Source organism: Schistocerca piceifrons, chromosome 6, assembly GCF_021461385.2.
Source record: "Schistocerca piceifrons isolate TAMUIC-IGC-003096 chromosome 6, iqSchPice1.1, whole genome shotgun sequence".
Lineage (NCBI taxonomy): Eukaryota > Metazoa > Arthropoda > Insecta > Orthoptera > Acrididae > Schistocerca > Schistocerca piceifrons.
The window spans coordinates 361988330-362011081 of record NC_060143.1 but is presented as its reverse complement, the minus strand read 5'-3'; the positions used below and the strand labels follow the sequence as shown (position 1 = coordinate 362011081).

General features: G+C 40.6%; 1 protein-coding gene across 1 annotated transcript in view; it reads right to left on the bottom strand.

Moving 5' to 3' along the window:
- Positions 1-22752, bottom strand: part of LOC124803322 (protein unc-80 homolog) — a 995149-nt gene that overhangs the window by 547222 nt on the left and 425175 nt on the right. The window contains exon 18 of the mRNA XM_047264506.1: positions 825-1016. Within this exon, the coding sequence (XP_047120462.1) occupies positions 825-1016 (192 nt within the window). The remainder of the gene's footprint in view (positions 1-824; positions 1017-22752) is intronic.

Sequence of the window (22752 nt, the reverse complement as noted above, 5' to 3'; positions counted from 1 at the left end):
CAGTGTCCGGAGCAAGTATGGTGGGTCTGACACACCGGTGTCAATGTGTTCTTTTTTCCATTTCCAGGAGTGTATTTAGTACTGTATGGTTTGGAATGTGCTGTCAGTAGCCATGTTATTGCTGGATTAGCTCTCAGAGCTGGATGAATCCACACCCTGTCCTCATGGTCAGTGCTATTTTAAGGTGAACAGATAATCAGTACATACTAATGTTATAGGGCTCAAGTGGATGTAACTACAGGCTAAGCCTTTAGTTACATTTAACTGCCAATACTTACCAAATTTGTGACTTATGCTCTAAAGAACATTGTGATACATAAAAACAACCAACAAAAAGAAAAAGGTCAAAGAAAAATGTTTTTGTAAAAGGAGAATACACTCAAAAGCAAAAGTACACTAAACTACCACACAAAATACTTCATTATTTGTATCACCAATCAGTACCAAGCATAAAGGTTTGTGTAAGATTGGTGTAGTTACCATCTGTTGTTAAAGCCTTAGTTTCATATTGAATGATATCTTAAAATTGTGAAAACTAATGGACCTACAGATGAATACAACAGCAATAGTTGCAATTTATCTGCATGATGATAGGTCAAATCACCATGTCCCACTAGGGAGAAACTGATTACTGGTTTGCACAACAAAGCAAGAATAGGCATGTTTCCCTTCATGATCTGTCAACAAATAAATCAGTTACAACTGGAGCTGTTGTGTTTATCATTATTAGTTTAAAGTTTCAGACTCAATTGCCACTTTTCTAGTATGGAGAAACTTATGGTCAGAAATAATCTCTGGCATGGTTCCAAATACGTACAAATTACCTGTAAGACTACTCGGTAGTCTATGTTTCCTTCTTTTGTGATATAACATGCAGATCCTTGAGCCTCAGGAACTTCCTCACCAGCATAGGTTATATTTGAATCTGTCTGAGAACGAGTTAGACTTGGTTTACGTTCTTGGTTCAACAAACTTCCTTGCAAGCTTATAGCATCAAGCTGACTGTCAACAGAACCCTGTTTGAATGATACAAAAATGTTCTCTGTAACATACTTATATTACAAAGACAATTAACTGGTACACAAATGTAAAGCCCACATCCAGAATTTAACATTTATTTTCTGTATCTTCTAGCACAGTTATAATAAAGAGGGATGGATTGCTTAAAATTATGCACAGGGTGGGGCAAATAAAAGGGGTGTGGATGAAAGGAAATGATTGGACATGAAGGTATACATATAACCACACCCCGACACATACACCACGTGTACACCCACCATGTGATTCAAACCGATCTGGGCTGTGTCAGTGTAACTGGAGCAGTGCAAAGGGGATGATGGTACTCACAGTGGTGTAGTGGGTATTTGTTGTGGAGAGTTACATGACAACAAAGTTGTGGAAACTGTGTGGTCAGTTGTTTGCTGAGAAGTTTAATGATGTCAATGTGCCAGCAAAGAATGCCATGCAATGCTTACTCTGAAAATGGCATCAGACAGGATCTGTTTTGAACAAGTCAAAAAACATTTCGAAACATGCCCGCACAGCAGGAAATGTGGCTGCTGTTAACCAGAAAATGCTTCAGAGTCCTACCAAATCAACCTGATGCCTGTTGCAAGAAACTAGTATATCACTCCAATTATGTGAATAAATACTCAACCTGGACCAGCACATGCAACCCTATCATGTGTCTGTCATTCATGCATTAAAATCAGCAGATGCTCCTCAGTGTCTCCAATTTTGTGAGTGGTTGTTTACTGAGATAACAATGAATGGCTCGAACATGGATATGTTATTTATGTTGAATGAAGTCTGGTTTTACCTGAGTGGATACGTCAACTCACAGAATCACCTGTTCTCAAGAGCAGTATAACTTCCACAAAACACTATTGCATGATAAGAAGGTTGGAGTTTGATTTGCAGTGTCTACACTCTGCATTATTGGTCCCATCTTTTTCCATCATGTACTGACTGACACTGCCAACATTTTGAAACCATCTGTGGCTGCATTAACAGAGGAGGAAAAGACCTACAGTTACTTCCAACAGGATGGAGCAACCACCCATACCGTTGGCCAAACCTTCGAGCACATTTACACAATCTTCACACCTGTCAGAGTTGTTAGCAGAGGTCAGTCTGGCTGTGGCTCTAGCTGGCCACCCAGGTCACCTGATCTGTTAGTCTGTAATTACTTTGTGTGGGAGCCCTCAAGTCTAAGGTGTATCAGAACCACCCTCATGGTCTTCAAGAACTGCAGCAGAACATTTTGGATGAGATTGCAGCAATTTCAGAAGTCCAGCTTTGATCCACCTTCAGTAACTTGCTGACCAGAGCCCAAAAGTGAAAAGGGATGAATGGTGGTCACTTTCAACATACGCTGTTGGTGTTGTTTGCACTAAAAGTTTCTTGTGTAAAATGAATCAGGTGAATTAAAAGAACAATTGAAATTTAAAATTGCTACAAACAAATGTCCCCTATTATAAAGCTACACTTTTAAAAAGAAAGTAAAAATGATGCTGTTTTTCTGGCAAAACTGTTAAAGCTGTTACTAACTACACTTGCCTACAGGTCTACAAATGTGAATGGTGTACAAGGCAAATGTATGTCATGTAAGGATGAAGCATTATGTTACAGTGAAAATTATTTGCTGTAACACAAGTGCATTACAACATTCTCATAATTCAATATATCTGTAGCAATAATTACACATGACTTCCGGTTAAGCTCAAACAGAAAATCACATGAAATGCCATCCAATTTTGTTTTCTTCTTAATTCGTACTATTGGTGTATTAGACTTTCATAGTGCACGTATAATATCATAAACTCATGAACATATGTGCCAAATTTGTAATAATGATGAATGAAGGAAGATTGACTATTGCACAAACGATAGAGGTTCTGTTACTATATTTGGAAACAAAGAGTATCATAGAGAGAAAAAGACATATTTCTGTTGTCATTTTACTACAACCATCCTACAGACAATGTTCAGATTATTTTGTCTGTTTTAAAGTAGTGAATATATTTTGAAGAATAATAAGCCATATGCACATACACAGTTAGTGTTGTATGCCAGAAAAAAATGAAGCAATATAACTGGCTTTGACTCATATGTCCAAGTAAATCAACGTGAATAGCCTGAGTAATTTACAGCAGCTGGTTAATTTCTTTCTACCAGATCATTACAGCATGTAAACCTACATAGAAATACATCAAACAGAAATAACAGCTTTCCTAATTGGATAACCAAGAAGTGTAGTATCGTAGAACCTCCAGGCCACCAACAGAGATAAACCACCAGGATGATGTTATAAGTGGTGGTCATGTGAGCAACAGTCTCAACTTCTGCTTCTACTTGTAGTTCTGTGCTTCTAGTGAGCATTCCATGTTGCTAATTGGTGCTGAACATTGCTCCAAGTTGTTGACAGTTAGGTCTACTGGCAAGTATTCAGGGCGTGTAGATGTCTGCCCATGTCAGGTCTCTGCTTATTGCTAGCCATGGCTGTAACAAGTTGTCAACAGTGTAGCAGTTCTTCAGTATAAGGCGAGTACAATATATTTATTCAAAATGTATCTGTGTCAACTAATCTTTTGTTTGCCTGTCCAGTTTCCTACAGTGAAAGATCCTTTGGCCATCTTCCACCCATTTATCATTAGCAACGGGGACATTACGGTTGCTGATGCGCAACAGAACATCTAGCGACAGACTGTTGAACCAACGACCCCACATCATTTTCCTTCCTTTGTCATCTATTCTTCTTATAACTTATTGGACATTTTTGTTTGTGCTTCTACTATTTGTGCTTGTGGGGATTTCAGCCCATGCTCACCACTTCTGCTCAGTTTACTTGTTTGTGCTCCGCATATTGATATAGCTTTAGCATTTTTTGCTTTGCTATGGCTAACCGACTGCCTCACGCCCCACGCACGCCTGCCTCGCAATTAGCGGTGCCACAATTGCAAGCGCCTTTGGCACTGATGTTCAATCTAACACAGCTTCTTTAGTTAGAGATGCAACAAATGAAGCAGCCTACTGAGATGATGAGTGACTTCATTCAAATACAGATGGAAACCAATGAGACTCCCAATCAGATGTCATCAACTATGGCAGCACCACAATTTATGCAGCCATCATTGGTGCCTCTGTTTTGGCCATTTGAAGAGGATGAAGAGGATTAAGTTGAGTACTTGGCTCAGTTTGAAGCTCATCTATATGGACAACAAGTACCACGTACTGTTAAACAATCTTTTTTCTTACCAAAAGTTGGTGTGTCAGTCTATCGATTCTGCTCCAAACTATTCCCCACTTCCCAGCCAGAACTTGTGAACTGTGAGGATTTAATCCCAGTTTTGAATAAATATTATGATGAGAACGTTTGGGTGGTGGTTGCCAGGTTTAAATTTTTCAGACTAAAGAAGCAATCAGGACAAACGTATATAGACAATCAGGGACACATTTGCAAGTGCTTATTAGGCGGTGTAAGTTTAAATATCAGTGTGGCAAGTATTATAGTGACCCCATGATATATGACACCATTGCTAAGAATGTGGTTGAACACAGAATAGGGGGAAAGATTTTCAAGTATGCTGACTTTATCTTGCACCAAGTTTTGAAAATTATTGTACATCAAGACTCATGTAACAGAGCCGTAGACAATTTTCAAACAGTCAACATTTGTGCTGTAGCGTCTAGCAACAGCACTGCGCGACCATGTAAATAGACCCCTTCCAAGTCAAGTACACAGTAGCCAACTCAGGCTCAGCATAGCCAGTCACATAAACTGCCATGTCTTCAACACGTGGCAAAACCAAGGTGAAACTACACCAGACGTGGCACCATGACAGCCAAGGAGTATTGTACACTGGTTGCAGACTGTGTACACCCCTCCACGATGATCATGTTTCCCAATGGCAGTGCCATTTTTCAACAAGACATCTGGGATGTGATTGACATGGCATTAGAGCTCATGGCTCCCTACTTGGAATTTATGAGAATTATGTGACCTGTGTGTGCAGATGTGGTGCCAATTCCTCCAGTGACCTACTAAGGCATTGTTGCTTCCTTGCCGTGATGCATTTCCAGTGTTATCATGCCAGACGTGGGATGTTCTGGCTGAGCAGTGTATATTTGGCCTTCATTTGTTTGGTTTCCTTGTGATAGATAATGTGCTGTCAGTTACTACTCATTTTGATTCGAAGGACAGTGTTGCTCAGTTGTGTACTGAATTCGAAGAATTGTTTACTGATGGCTTAGGCATAGCTTCTAATTACGTAGCACATTTGACCATGAAAGACAACACACAGACTTGTTTCTTCAGGGCACGCGCTGTACCACGTGCACTCTGTGAACAGGTTGCTCAGGATCTTTCACAATGGCTGGACAGTGGCATTATTGCACCCATCACAGTGGGCACCTCCATTAACATTGTCAAGAAGCCTTCAGTTAAATTGCGTATTTGTGCAGACTTGATGGCAACAATCAACTCCCAAATAATGACTGATTAATTTCCTCTGCCTCAACCTGATGAACTTATGGACCATCTAGGAGCTGGTCATTACTTCTATGAGATTGATTTACACAATGTCTACCTCCAGATCCCCTTAAATGAACAGTGAAAACAAATGTTTGCCATTACTACTCACAGGGGACTCCTCAGATTCCTTTGTTTGCCTTTCAGCAGCGCATCTGCACCAGCAATTTTGCAGCACTATTTGGAACAATGAACTGTATCTGTGACTTCATGCACAAATTATTTAGATGATATAGTGGTATCAGACTGCGCAGCAGACAAACACCTAAGTAATATGCACACCTTGTTTTAGTGTGTGTTATTCAAAACTGAGATTGAGTTCTTGGGGCACATAATTAATTCTTAGGGTGTTTATCTGACACAGTCACACTTGCAGGCCATTTGTGACCTCAAATCTCCAAAGAATATTGCTGAACTGCGGTCAGTACTTGGGAAGCTGGCATATTACATTCACTTCATTAAGAATGCATCTCAGATTGTGACACCATTGCACTGTATTCACTGCAAGAATGTACCTTTTGTGTGGTCCCAGGAATGTGACACTGCTTTTTGACAACTCAAAGACGCTTTGCTCAGTGATCATTATGTAGTTCATTTTGATCCTTCCATACCCATAGTCCTGGCTGTGGATGGCTCTTCATATGGCATTCACAATGTACTCTCACACAGAATTGGTTCTGTTGACACACCAATAGCCTTCACCTCCAAATTGCTTAGTAAATCTTAGAGCAACTATTCACAAATAGAGGAGGTTTTAGCTGACAAAATTTCATATTTGTATGGAAGAAAATTCTTCTTGGTCACTTAACACAAGCCTTTGCAGTCCTTTTGAACCCTGTCAAGTCAATTACGAATCACACTGTGCAGAAACTTCAATGCTGGACTCTCATCTTATTACACGGCCAATACGACATAACATACAGGGCTGCGTCCAAGCATGCCAACCCAGACACGATTTCCCATCTTCCCTTGGGACAGGACACAAACTTCAACACAAATGAAGCATCTCCTTGCCACACTGGTGCACAGGATTCAGATATGCTGGACTTGTTTCCATTAGATCACCGGAAGATTGTCCAGGCACATCTGCACTGGTTGGTCCCACACTGTGAAACAAAATTCTGGCATGGTGGTTCACCGATACTGTCCATATTGGCACAACTTGTCTGTGCTATGAAGTGTCTTATTGCTACATACTGAATCTGAACAATCACTTGCAATGATTCTACAGGTTCTCCAGAGATATGTTCTTGGTTTGGTTCATCAGGATCACTGGGTTATGGTCTGCAACAAACAATTAGCTCACCAACATTGCACATGGTTTGACACGGACTCACAAATACAGCAGATGACGGCTCAGTACCATGCTTGTGCAGAATACAAGGCAGCCCCTCCTCTTGAGGTTCCCATACACTCTTCAAGCCTTCCAATCCATATTTTGCCATGAGGTCCAGAATTCAAAGACTTCTGTACGGCACATGGCATTGGTCACATCATAAACATGCCTTTTCATCTACAGTCCAGCGGAGAAATGGAATATTTTCTTTGCACTTTAAGACAACAGATGGATAAACTCCACACCCAAGACATGGGGAACCAAAATTTGCTGCTCTTCTTATCATCCTACCACTCCCAGCCTCACAATGGTGCATCACCGACCAGGTTGCTTCACGGATGATGCCGCCGCACGTTGCTGCTCCAATTACTGCAGCCATCCCAGCGATCAGTGTCTACTCAATCCACTCAGGCAATGTATAAACCTAACACACCATTTTTTCAGATTAGGGAATCGGGCACTGTTGTAAAGTTGCTTGGCAACTGCTTGTTTTTGAAATAGGGTCCAGGCAGAGTAAGGCAGCAGCATCTGAATCAACTTGACAGCTATAAACTGCATGATCCTGCTGCTGAATCTCTGTTCTCAGATTTGTGGGCTGTCCAGATGATGCAGCCTGCATCACCTCCAGCTACTTGGGGCTCTGCATCATCAGTGCCTGGCCCTGAACCAAGGGACCTGGACCCTACGCCTCATCTGTTGCCAAATGGACGGCAGACATCCAAAGGTGATGGTAGCCTCCAACCTGTGGCAGCCAGGGAGACACCACATAACTTCAAGATAGTGTTGCAGTTCCACCACCAAAAGACCTTGTACTATTACTGGAAGCAGGGGCACACCCTCCATCTCATTTCTTGGCTGGTGTTCTGGGATGGCTGCATTACAGGACAGGAGATTAGCACCAGCCACAGTTTCAGCTCCTGTGGAGGAAGTGTAGTGTCACAGGTGATTGATACTGCCAGAGCTCGCAATTCAAAGATTCCTGTAGGCACTTTCAAGAAATGCTTTGAACATCACTGTCAATGCAGGACCTCCAGGCCGCCAACCAAGGAAGACCACCAACACTGTGTTAATAGCAGCTACCTGGGTTACAGTCTCTTCTACTTCTATTTGTACTTCCATGCTTCTAGTGATAGTTCCATGATGCTAGTTGGTGCCGAACATTAATCCTAGTTGTTGATAGTTAGTTCTACTGGCAAACATTCAGTGTATATTGATGCATGCCTATGGCAGACATCTGCTTATTGATAGCCACAACTATAACAATTTGTCAACAGTGTAGCAGTTCTTCAGAATATGTTGACTACAATATATTCATTCAAAGTGCATTTGTGTCAACTAATCTTTCACTTGCATGTCAGATTCCTACAGTGACAGATCCTTTGGCCACCTTCTACCCATTTACCATTAACATCAAGGACATAACAGTTGTTAATGCAAAACACAACAAGGAAAAGATGTGTAATACAAAACATGATTTTTTCTGATGAAACCTAGTTTCATGTGACTAATGTTACAAAAATTAAAAGTTTGCTTTTAGGTGAAGGGATCTGCACATTAAAGGTACTTAAGACAAGCACATGTGGAAAATATTACTGTGAGAGTTGTTTTTCCTACATCATGGCCACATGTCAACCACTTCTAGCCTAATAGTTCATGCACAATGGACCTGCCAAAACTGTAGATGATATCTTATGCAAAAGGCTTAGTCTTTGTGAACCGTGGAATGCATCTGAAGATCATAATGATGGCAGAATGTGGCATCCTCACCTGCTCGACATTAACTCTGTGACATATTCTTTTCAGGCACGGAAAGAAATAATTCTGTACACAGACAAATCGGAAATTAACTAAAGTAAAGCCATAATCACAAAACAAGAATTATTAAAAGTGGTAAACTTATTTCTGATTCGGGATGCACTGATAGAAGTACAGATACTACGAGCATTCTGAACACTGTAGGAATAAAATTAGTAGGTAATTCATTTATAAGAGTAGGAGAAATGAAGGCTGATGAAGTAAATCCACAATGACAAGTGAGAAATGGATAAGAAACAGAACATGTGGGTCATCAGTATAAAGAAGGAAATTTTAGTGAGTTATATAAATGAAGCAGAAAAGCAAGCCACAACTGAACTGTGTCTTCAGGGGAAATAATATTTCTTAGGCTACATAAGATACCAGAATCTAAGAAATATAAAAATGAGTCAGGAAAAAAAAACATAATGGCAACTAGAGTGACTGCTAGGAATTTTCCGCTAACCATGTATCCATAAAAACAAGATGTCAGTGCCAATTTTCAACAGAAATCACTGTGAATCACTGATTCTTGAATGATAACAGCTTGAAAGCAATATACAGGATGGTCAGAAAATTTCTGAAATGCTTGTAGGGATGTTGCAAGGCAGGTTGTGCTGAGACATGTTAAGAAAAAAATTCGATATGCTTGGCCATTTCCGAGTTATTTAGCACTAAAGTTAGCCAATCAGGTCATCATGTGCATCAATTCAAGTTTCAGCTGACCAAACAAAGCACTCGCTGGGCAACACTGCTCCTGGCAAGACGCTTGAATGTGAGTACACGACACACCAATTGGCTAATTTCAATGCTAAAAACTCAGAAACAGTGCAACATATCAAATTTTTTTCTTAACATTTGCGTCTCAGTACAACCTCTCCACCAATATCCCTGCAAGCATTTCAGACATATTCTGACCACTCTGTATATGTGTATTGGCAACCAAAAGTAACTGATTCCTCTCCTACAGGTACAGGGATGACCGAGATTGTTCTCCTGCTACTGTACTCATTGCTTTAAATCTGAAATCTGTTGACCACCTGTCAACCAACAACAGTGTTTGGCCAACTGTTTCATAACGGTGTATTGGAGAGGCAGATAGCAGAAACACCTGTTACCACCTCACACACCTGCAGGGAAGACATTCATGATACTTTTGAGACCCCTTCTACATTATATAGAATATAGTAATTATGTGGCGGGTCAGGTAGTGGAATATCTGTCCATTTCAGATAAGAAAAATATATTTTTTTTTTTTGGTGACAATGTTCAAAGAATTTCGTTACGAAGCAATGAATCCAGGAGCCGTGACTGCCTATCCATTCATAAACAGCTGTGTCAGTCACTCCTTCAATATGGCAAAAACTAAACTTGCTTCATTTCAAATTGGGCTCCAAAGGCTACATGATGGAAAAATGGCTAGAATCAATAAAAAGAAAACTGAAGAAACTCAGAAACTGGTTAAGTACATCCATGGAGAAGATACTGAGATTTTTTATGAGGAGATATTGAAATGACCGACTACAAGTGATAACTTGTAAAATTATGAACTATCCAGAACTTTGAATTCTACAAAGTAGCTGTTTTCATGTTCATTTGAAGATAATTGTTCATTATTTAATCGGTTAGTAGGACATGTTCTGAGACATCGAGGGATCACCAATTTAGTATTGGAGGGCAGCGTGGAGGGTAAAACTCGTAGATGGAGACCAAGAGATGAATACACTAAGCAGATTCAAAAGAATGTAGGCTGCAGTAGGTACTGGGAGATGGAGAAGCTTGCACAGGATAGAGTAGCATGGAGAGCTGCATCAAACCAGTCTCAGGACTGAAGACCACAACAACAACAACATTTAATTTATTGTGTTTTAGACCAGAAATATGTAATTTTCAATGTGTTATACTCACAAAAAGTGCTAAATTCCCTTGTTTCTAGAAAAAGGAACTATGTTATAAATTTTCAATTTTTTTCAGAAGATATTTTGTGGAAAACATGAAAATTATTTTCATTTGCAGTATTTATGATTAGCGCGCAACAAATGTCAAAAAATGTGTATACACGCGGCCTTGGGTCTGCCCTACAGCACTAGGATGTGTTTACATGTCCCGCGCCACCAGCCTTCCCACCACTAGGGATGAGTTTAGGCACGCTGAGTCACAGCTACCTGAGCGCTACGGATGTGTAAACACGCAGAGCTGTCTTTCCGTCCTGCTCTTCTAGTAGCTGTTCAGTAGTCTGACTATGTAGTTCGAGAGTGCATACATCTTTGTTGCTGTGTTCGATCTTTGCAGAATTCGACTTAGATTCCTATACTTTCATCAGTTTTCTTGTTTTCTATGTGAGAAATGTCATGTCGCCATGGTTGCACAGATAAAGAAATCCTGGATATGTTCACTAAGAGCGATAGTGAGTGTGAATTATCTGACATTGCTAACAGTGATGAGTCTTCAACAGAATTTCAAAGCTGTAGTCCTCAGCCCTTTACATCAGAGGGGAAAGTAAGAATTACAGTCTGCAGTTCCTGTGAATTTAAGGAATCAGAAAGTGACAGTGAAATGGTTCAAAAAAGAGCACGCTTAAGTGACACATCTGACTGTAAAGAAACCGATTTCCAGCCTTAAACCATTACTACGATGACTCGAGTTCAGGAAACAAATGTCAATTAGATACTGACCCAAGCATTCTTTCATTTTTTGTGATATTTGTGTCTCAAGAACTGTTGCAATTTATTGCAGACGAAACAAATCGTTTTTACGTTTACACCAGAGAAAATATTACAGAATCTGTGAATTCTCGACTGTCAAAGTGGAAAGTCACTGGATTTGAGGAAATGTTTTGTTGCTGTTTGCCTTCTAATGGCGCACGTTATGAAGTTAAAATTAGGTAATTATTGGTCCAGAGATACACTTTTGAACCCACAGTTTTCAGCGAAATTATGTCCCGAGACCGTTTTTGTCTTCTTCTGAGAATGTTACACTTCAGTGATAACTCTGTCAGTACTGGAGCCAACAGTTTATTTAAAATTAGGATGATTGTTGACAAAGTTCATAAGATGTTTCGTAATTCATTTTCCCCACATCACAAGCTTTGTATAGATGAAAGTCTCTTGCTGTTCAAAGAACAATTATCTTTTAAGCAATTTATTCCAATCAAGCGAAGTAGATTCCAAATAAAGACATTTGTACTGTGTGACTGTCAGAGTTGGTATATTTTAGATTTTATTGTATATACAGGTGCAACAACAGAAATTGGGTTCCACAATTTGGGAAAAAGTGCCAATGTAGTGGCAATTATTATGGGACCATATTTGGAACGGGGTCATATTCTATAAGTCGATAACTGATACTCTAGCCTGGACCTGTTCTTCTGGCTTCACAACCATGGAGCAGTCACATGTGGCACTGTTCATAAGAACAGGCGCAACATGCCAAAACTGCAGAAGAAATTAAAATGAGGAGAAACTAAGTTTAGGTCCACTGACATGGTCCTTGCTATCAAGTGGTGCAATAAGAGAGAGGTGTACACGTTGACCACAAGTCACACAATACAAATGGTTGAAACAGAGACTGACAGAAAGACGTGTGAAAAAATAAAGAAACTGCAATGTATTATAGATTACAATTCGAGTATGGGTGCAGTCGACCGTTGTGACATGTTACTGAGCTGAGTGGGATCAGTGCGTAAGACTGTGAAATGGTTTAAGAAATATTTTTTTCACATTCTGGATTTGTGCATTCTAAATGCTCATGCTCTCCACCCGTCAGTAACAGGGTGAAAAATGGCACTCGCAGAGTTTCACCTTTCTCTTGCAAGGGAGATTGTAGAAAAATTTGCTACAGAATGGAGAAAAGCTGGTAGGGGAAGGCACTACTATGATGAGAATCCTGTGCGATTCACAGGGAGACATTTTCCGGCTGTTATTGTGAGTGAACATTCGCAGAAAAGTATGCTAATGCGGAGATGCATGATTTGCATGAAACAGAAAGTGCGCTGGGAAACTAGATACCAATGCAAAACTTGGAGCGTTCGATTATGTGTTGCGCCCTGCTTTCAGACTTATCATACAAAGAAGCATTACTAATCATTGGGAACTAAATCTGAGAAAATTCATTGACAAAACCCATACATTAATTTGCATACGATTCATTTAAATTATTAACACGTAACATGGACAGTTATATTCTTTTATCCTTAGTAGTACAAATGTAGATCACACTCGGTCTACTTGTACAAAACAGGTTTTCCATAACTGATTTAATAGAACAAACAGGCAGTATAGCAAAATTCTTGACCATGTCCATAAAAAGTAGAAAAAGTGTGTACTATTCATGAAAATTTTCAAACTGACAAGGGAAAACGACAGGCAGTTTGGAGAATTACAAGGAAAAACATGAATAAAGTCAGTCAGGCAAATAATATTCATCTTCCTGGTAACAGTACCAGTGAGACAGATTATATAAATTTCAGATCACTGACTATAAAATTCAGTGAATTCTTGAGAAAAGTAGCTGAAAACACAAGGACACAACATACACAATCAAAATCAGTCCATTCAATTTCCTTCATCAGTATAACATATTAGTACTCTACCAACAGACATCACTTTCGGCAAATCATTTGCTACAGAAACCACAAATATGATTAGGTCACTGAAAAGCAATATCTCAAGTGCAGAACTAAAATATTGTATTGACTTAGCAGTGCACTCCTCTTTCACCCATGAGCTAGCTTTGTAAATAGTAGGTGAGCAAATGTTTATTTCCTGAAAGACTGGTGTATGCAGCATTAGCACCCATTTATAAAAACGGAAATAATAGCATTTGGCTTCTAAAAAGTTGGGTTTGAGTGGCAATTAACATATCTATAGTGTTTTGTCATTATAAGTCATTATTTTTATTGTTACTGGTACACACAGTGAATTCAATAGCAACCAATTCAGATTATATAGATCTGCACTTGTTCAACAGAACTAAAATATTTGTGTCTGTTTTGCATACAGTTTATACTTTCACTTAGTATTCCTTGAATATGGTGCATACCTTTGGAACATTTTTTCTTTGTTTGTTTATGATTCAATTCACTCCATGGTAGCTGTTGACTAAAGACAAGTGTTTCATCTTAGTAAAACATAACATTCTAAACTCAAATGAATTTTAAGCAATTTTCCTTAACTTAATCTCTGAGCTGGTTCAGGGTAAAAACTGCTTTCAAATTGTTGCAGAATGTAGAACTTAATCTAATTTAATTTTTGGATCTGTCATATTCAGGCATTGTAATTATTACACCAATGGACACTATTTTACTCATTCAAAGTAGTTGTCATTTTAAAACTCATCTGACAAGTATCACATTTTCCTGATAATAGTCAAAAGGTGTAATAGCATACCTAGTACCACACACACACACACACACACACACACACACACACACACACACACACATATATATATATATATATATATATAATAGAAGGAAACATTCCACGTGGGAAAAAATATATCTAAAAACAAAGATAATGTGACTTACCAAACGAAAGCACTGGCACGTCGATATACACACAAACAAACACAAACATACACACAAAATTCTAGCTTTCGCAACCAACGGTTGTCTCATCAGGAAAGAGGGAAGGAGAGGGAAAGATGAAAGGATTTGGGTTTTAAGGGAGAGGGTAAGGAGTCATTCCAATCCCGGGAGCGGAAAAACTTACCTTAGGCTGGAAAAAAGGACGGGTATACACTCGCACACACACATATGTCTGCTTGTGCCTGCATATGTGTGGATGCCCCCCCATGAACCATGGACCTTGCTGTTGGTGGGGAGGCTTGCGTGCCTCAGCGATACAGATGGCCGTACCGTAGGTGCAACCACAACGGAGGGGTATCTGTTGAGAGGCCAGACAAACATGTGGTTCCTGAAGAGGGGCAGCAGCCTTTTCAGTAGTTGCAGGGGCAACAGCCTGGATGATTGACTGATCTGGCCTTGTAACATTAACCAAAACGGCCTTGCTGTGCTGGTACTGCGAACGGCTGAAAGCAAGGGGAAACTACAGCTGTAATTTTTCCCGAGGACATGCAGCTTTACTGTATGATTAAATGATGATGGCATCCTCTTGGGTAAAATATTCCAGAGGTAAAATAGTCCCCCATTCAGATCTCCGGGCGGGGACTACTCAAGAGGACGTCGTTATCAGGAGAAAGAAAACTGGCATTCTACGGATCGGAGCGTGGAATGTCAGATCCCTTAATCGGGCAGGTAGGTTAGAAAATTTAAAAAGGGAAATGGATAGGTTAAAGTTAGATATAGTGGGAATTAGTGAAGTTCGGTGGCAGGAGGAACAAGACTTTTGGTCAGGTGATTACAGGGTTATAAATACAAAATCAAATAGGGGTAATGCAGGAGTAAGTTTAATAATGAATAAAAAAATAGGAGTGCGGGTTGGCTACTACAAACAGCATAGTGAACGCATTACTGTGGCCAAGATAGACACAAAGCCCATGCCTACCACAGTAGTACAAGTTTATATGCCAACTAGCGCTGCAGATGATGAAGAAATAGATGAAATGTATGATGAGATAAAAGAAATTATTCAGGTAGTGAAGGGAGACGAAAATTTAATAGTCATGGGTGACTGGAATTCGTCAGTAGGAAAAGGGAGAGAAGGAAACATAGTAGGTGAATATGGATTGGGGGGAAGAAATGAAAGAGGAAGCCGCCCGGTAGAATTTTGCACAGAGCATAACTTAATCATAGCTAACACTTGGTTCAAGAATCATGAAAGAAGGTTGTATACCTGGAAGAATCCTGGAGATACTAAAAGGTATCAGATAGATTATATAATGGTAAGACAGAGATTTAGGAACCAGGTTTTAAACTGTAAGACGTTTCCAGGGGCAGATGTGGACTCTAATCACAAAAAATTGGTTATGAACTGCAGATTGAAACTGAAGAAACTGCAAAAAGGCGGGAATTTAAGGAGATGGGACCTGGATAAACTGAAAGAACCAGAGGTTGTAGAGAGTCTCAGGGAGAGCATAAGGGAACAATTGACAGGAATGCGGGAAAGAAATACAGTAGAAGAAGAATGGGTAGCTCTGAGGGATGAAGTAGTGAAGGCAGCAGAGGATCAAGTAGGTAAAAAGACGAGGGCTAATAGAAATCCTTGGGCAACAGAAGAAATATTGAATTTAATTGATGAAAGGAGAAAATATAAAAATGCAGTAAATGAAGCAGGCAAAAAGGAATACAAACGTCTCAAAAATGAGATCGACAGGAAGTGCAAAATGGCTAAGCAGGCATGGCTAGAGGACAAATGTAAGGATGTAGAGGCTTATCTCACTAGGGGTAAGGTAGGTACTGCCTACAGGAAAATTAAAGAGACCTTTGGAGAGAAGAGAGCCACTTGTATGAATATCAAGAGCTCAGATGGAAACCCAGTTCTAAGCAAAGAAGGGAAGGCAGAAAGGTGAAAGGAGTATATAGAGGGTTTATACAAGGGTGATGTACTTGAGGACAATATTGTGGAAATGGAAGAGGATGTAGATGAAGATGAAATGGGAGATAAGATACTGCGTGAAGAGTTTGACAGAGCACTGAAAGATCTGAGTCGAAACAAGGCCCCGGGAGTAGACAACATTCCATTAGAACTACTGATGGCCTTGGGAGAGCCACTCATGACAAAACTCTACCATCTGGTGAGCAAGATGTATGAGACAGGCGAAATACCCACAGACTTCAAGAAGAATATAATAATTCCAATCCCAAAGAAAGCAGGTGTTGACAGATGTGAAAATTACCGAACTATCAGTTTAATAAATCACAGTTGCAAAATACTAACGCGAATTCTTTACAGACGAACGGAAAAACTGGTAGAAGCGGACCTCGGGGAAGATCAGTTTGGATTCCGTAGAAATGTTGGAACACGTGAGGCGATACTAACCTTACGACTTATCTTAGAAGAAAGATTAAAAAAAGGCAAACCTACGTTTCTAGCATTTGTAGACTTAGAGAAAGCTTTTGACAACGTTAACTGGAATACTCTCTTTCAAATTCTGAAAGTGGCTGGGGTAAAATACAGGGAGCGAAAGGCTATTTACAATTTGTACAGAAACCAGATGGCAGTTATAAGAGTCGAGGGGCATGAAAGGGAAGCAGTGGTTGGGAAAGGATGGAGACAGGGTTGTAGCCTCTCCCCGATGTTATTCAATCTGTATATTGAGCAAGCAGTAAAGGAAACAAAAGAAAAATTCGGAGTAGGTATTAAAATTCATGGAGAAGAAATAAAAACTTTGAGGTTCGCCGATGACATTGTAATTCTGTCAGAGACAGCAAAGGACTTGGTAGAGCAGTTGAACGGAATGGACAGTGTCTTGAAACGACGATATAAGATGAACATCAACAAAAGCAAAACGAGGATAATGGAATGTAGTCAAATTAAATCAGGTGATGCTGAGGGGATTAGATTAGGAAATGAGACACTTAAAGTAGTAAAGGAGTTTTGCTATTTAGTGAGTAAAATAACTGATGATGGTCGAAGTAGAGAGGATATAAAATGTAGACTGGCAATGGCAAGGAAATCATTTCTGAAGAAGAGAAATTTGTTAACATCGAGTATAGATTTAAGTGTCAGGAAGTCGTTTCTGAAAGTATTTGTATGGAGTGTAGCCATGTATGGAAGTGAAACATGGACGATAACCAGTATGGACAAGAAGAGAATAGAAGCTTTCGAAATGTGGTGCTACAGAAGAATGCTGAAGATAAGGTGGGTAGATCACGTAACTAATGAGGAGGTATTGAATAGGATTGGGGAGAAGAGAAGTTTGTGGCACAACTTGACTAGAAGAAGGGATCGGTTGGTAGGACATGTTTTGAGGTATCAAGGGATCACAAATTTAGCATTGGAGGGCAGCGTGGAGGGTAAAAATCGTAGAGGGAGACCAAGAGATCAATACACTAAGCAGATTCAGAAGGATGTAGGTTGCAGTAGGTACTGGGAGATGAAGAAGCTTGCACAGGATAGAGTAGCATGGAGAGCTGCATCAAACCAGTCTCAGGACTGAATACCACAACAACAACATGTGTGGATGGATATGTGTGTGTGTGCGAGTGTATACCCGTCCTTTTTTCCCCCTAAGGAAAGTTATTCCGCTCCCGGGATTGGAATGACTCCTTACCCTCGCCCTTAAAACCCAAATCCTTTCGTCTTTCCATCTCCTTCCCTCTTTCCTGACGAGGCAAGCTAGAATTTTGTGTGTATGTTTGTGTTTGTTTGTGTGTCTATCGACGTGCCAGTGCTTTCGTTTGGTAAGTCACATCATCTTTGTTTTTATATATATATCCAGGATGTCTCTCCTAAGAGTCATAAGGTGAATTTTCTCTGGTGTTTCATCAGACATTTGCAATTTGGTTTTAGCAGTGCATACTTAGGATCAGCCCATACAAATACTGTTCGTCACATTTTAATGCAACACCCAGCGGCAACAGAAGGTGTTGGTTTGTTTCTCATCACAAATAAACAGATTCTTAAAGCAATATTAGAGAAGGAAAGTTGCTACTCACCATACAACGGAGACGCTGAGTCACGATAGGCACAACAGAAAGATTCACGCAATTATAGTTTTCGGCCACTAAGGCCTTTGTCAACAATAGACACACACACACACACACACACACACACACACACACACACACACACGCAAACGCAACTTGCACAAACGTCTGCAGTCTCAGAAAACTGAAACCACACTGTGAGCAGTAGCACCAATGCATGATGGGTGTGGCAACTGGGTGGGGGTAAGGAGGACGCTGGGGCGGGGAGGGGGAGAGATAGTATGGTGGGGGTGGCAGGCAGCGAAGTGCTGCAGTTTAGATGGCGGGCAGGAGAGAAGATGGGGGGGGGGGGGGGGGGAGGAAGTAGCGGAAAGGAAATAAATTAAAAGACTGGGTGAGGTGGAGAAATGACGGCTGTGTAGTGCTGCAGTGGGAAAAGGGAGAGGGCTGGATGGGTGAGGGCAGTGACTAACGAAGGCCAGGAAGGTTATGGGAACGTAGGATGTATTGCAGGGAAAGTTCCCACCTGCACAATTCAGAAAAGCTGATGTTGGTGGGAAGGATCCATATGGCACAGGCTGTAAAGCAGTCATTGAGATGAGGGATATCATGTTTGGCAGCGTGTTCAGCGACAGGGTGGTCCACTTGTTTTTTGGCGACAGTTTGTCAGTGGCCATTCATGCAGACAGACAACTTGTTGGTTATCGTGCATACATAGAATGCAGCACAATGGTTGCAGCTTAGCTTGTAAATCACATGACTGGTTTCACAGGTAGCCCTGCCTATCATAGGATAGGTGACATTAGTAAAAAAAAAATGTCGAGTGACTAGAGCCTCCCGTAGGGTAGACCGTTCGCCGGGTGCAAGTCTTTCGATTTGATGCCACTTCGGCAACTTGCGCGTCAATGAGGATGAAATGATGATGGTTAGGACAACACAACACCCAGTCCCTGAGTGGAAAAAATCTCCAACCCAGCCGGGAATCGAACCTGGGCACTTAGGATTGCCATTCTGTCGCTCTGACCACTCAGCTACCGGGGTCGGACAGTGATGTTAGTGACAGGACTGGAGTAGGTGATGGTAGGAGGATGTATGAGACAGGTCTTGCATCTAGGTCTATTACAGGGCTATGAGCCATGAGGTAAGGAATTGGGAGCAGGGGTTGTGTAGGGATGGACGAGTATATTGTGAAGATTTGGGGGACGGCGAAATATCACTGTAGGAGGGGTGAGAAGAATAGTGGGCAGGACATTTCTCATTTCAAGGCACGACGAGAGGTAATCGAAACCCTGGCACAGAATGTAATTCAGTTGCTCCAGTGCCGGATGGTAGTGAGTTATGAGGGGAATGCTCCTCTGTGGCTGGACTGTGGGACTTTGGGAGGTGGTGGGAGACTGGAAAGGTAAGGCATAAGAGATTTGATTTTGTACAAGGTTCGGAGGATAATTAGTCAGTGAAGGATTCAGGACATCCTCGGTATATTTTGAGAGAGACTGCTTGTCACTGCAGATGCAATGGCCATGGGTGGCTAGTCTGTACAGAAGGGACTTCTTGGTATGGAATGGGTGGCAGCTGTATAAGTGGAGGTGTTGCTGGTGGTTAGCATGTTTGATATGAATGGAGGTATTGATGTAGCCATCTCTGAGGTGGAGGTCAACATCTAGGAAGGTGGATTGTTGGATTGAGTAGGACCAGGTGAAGCAAATGGGGGAGAACTTGTTGTGGTTCTGGAGGAATGTGGAGAGGGTGTCCTCACCTTCAATCCAGATAATAAAGATGTCATTCTCTGCCAGGGTTTCGATTACCTCTCGTCGTGCCCTGAAATGAGAAATGTCCTGCCCACTATTCTTTCCACCCCTCCTACAGTGTTATTCCGCCGTCCGCCAAACCTTCACAATATACTCGTCCATCCCTACACAACCCCTGCTCCCAATTCCTTACCTCATGGCTCATAGCCCTGTAACAGACCTGTCCCATACATCCTCCTACCACCACATACTCCAGTCCGGTCACTAACATCACCTATCCCATCAAAGGCAGGGCTACCTGTGAAACCAGTCATGCAGTTTACAAGGTAAGCTGCAACCACTGTGCTGTATTCTATGTAGGCATGACAACCAACAAGCTGTCTGTCCTCATGAATGGCCAATGCCAAACTTCTGCCAACACACAAGTGGACCACCCTGTTGCTGAACACACTGCCAAACATGACATCCCTCGTTTCAATGACTGTTTTTAAGCCTGTGCCATATGGATCCTTCCCACCAACACCAGCTTTTCTGAATTGCGCAGGTGGGAACTTTCCCTGTAATACATCCTACGTTCCCATAACACTCCTGGTCTCAGCCTTCGTTAGCCACTCTCCTCACCCATCCAGCCCCCTCAGTATTCCCATTGCAGCACTACACAGCCATCATTTCACTGCCTCACCCAGTCTTTTAATTTCTTTCCTTTCCGCTACTTCCCCCCCCCCCCCTCCCCCACCCGCACCCCACCTTCTCTCCTGCCCTCCATCTAAACTGCAGCACTTCGCTGTCTGCCACCCCCACCATACTATCTCTCCCCCCTCCCTGCCCCAGCATCCTCCTTACCCCCACCCAGTTGCCACACCCATCATGCACTGGTGCTGCTGCTCGCAGTGTGGTTTCAGTTTTCTGAGACTGCACACATTTGTGCAAGTTATGTTTGCGTGAGAGTGAGTGAGTGAGTGAGTGAGTGAGTGTGTGTGTGTGTGTGTGTGTGTGTGTGTGTGTGTTTTGCTGACAAAGGCCTTAATGGCCGAAAGCTATAACTGTGTGAATCTTTTTGTTGTGCCTATCGCGACTCAGCATCTCCGCTATATGGTGAGTAGCAATATTCTCTAATATTGTTACATTCCATCCTGCATTTTCCATAGCTTGATTTTTAAAGCAGAATGAATGTTATGTGCTCATTTGACAGAGCAGTCCAAAATAAGTCTAGTGCAATATTTACTTTATTGATATATGTTAACAGGGACAGTAAAACATGAAAAATAACCAGTACTCCAGCAGCGACAGTACTGCCCCAGCCCACCCTGACTGCTATAGCGATGCAAAAGCACTGCTCAGTTTCTGATGGAGCACTGCTCATTCTTCATCTTTTACTGTAGGGTCAATCCATACCAAGAGGTCTGGTTGCTTCACCATCTCAGAAAAATTTTGTATTTGCTGGGTGAATTCCCCATATTCAGTAGTCACAAAAATATATTTTTTTTAAATTTATTGTTTATTATTTTGAAATGGTGGCCATGTTTGTTCCAGGGTGCATGCGTTTTTTCGTATTTGCAAGCATCTACATTTTTTACAATTATTTGGTAGTGGATTGTCCTAAGCCTTTCATATAAAATACATTTAGTGCAACACACTCTGGGCTACAAATTAACATCATTATCACTTAGCTGAATGTATTCTTTAATATATCTTTAATATAACTTTATCAGCCACAAATTAAAAAAACTCAGTTTTGGAACAGTAGTTTTCTAAAGAAAGATTAGTTTCTCAGCTTTAATATTTTTTCTGCTATTACACTGTATAGTATAGTTACTTTTTACAGAGTATCAATGGTGAGCAGCTTACACTTAAAAAAATACACTATTTTTAAAAAATGGATTTTTTTTTAATTTTTCCATTTTGTGGCGTGCAATATCTTTGTTGGAGAACCAGATAAAAATCTGAAAATTTCACAGTTAATAGACCTTTATGATATCAAACGTCAGTATAAATTTCAACTTTGAGATTCAATTGGAAGTAATGGAAAAAAGATTATAAACATGAGCCAAAAATACATTTTTTAACATCTGTGATATCTGGTAGGCTAATCAAATAAAGTATACCAACTGCATAATGTAACACACCACATTACACTAGCAAAAGATTATTTGTCAAAGCAATGCTGTGGTAATTGTTTCAGCAGGCTAACAATAACATCTGCAAGCCTATACAAGTCTGATTGCTGCCTTTCCCCTTAAACCAATAAATGTCTACTCACACTTATTTAGCAAGAAGTTCTTGAAGTGTGCAGTTCAAACATGGTGTCTCAGTGTTCTGCTGGTGTTATTATTAATGAAGCATGTCATAAAAGTGTGTATGGAGTGTATCCTAAAGACATTACTTTAATCGAAGATTACAGTGAAGAAGAAAAAGTGTTGTTTTACTTACAAGTTGGCCCAGAGGTCAAATCAACATGCAAGTACCATGAAATGAAATACTTAAAAAAATTTCATCACCTTTTTGGTCAGTCTTGCATGGACCCTTTTGAGAAACATAAGAAACCTATAACAAAAGGTCTGCAAGAAATAACATTTGATCATTATTCTAAAAATAAAAGACCACATTTGATCATTATTCTAAAAATAAAAGTCCTTTTGTCAATCTCATACCATGAAAATTATTGTGTAATTCACAAGAGGACAGATAGTGAAACTTCAGATACAGAATTTCGTGACTTATCGGCAACCATTAACAAAGTAGATACAGCTAGCGAAAAAAGCAAACCTTGGCAACTGATGAATGCTTAGTTCTT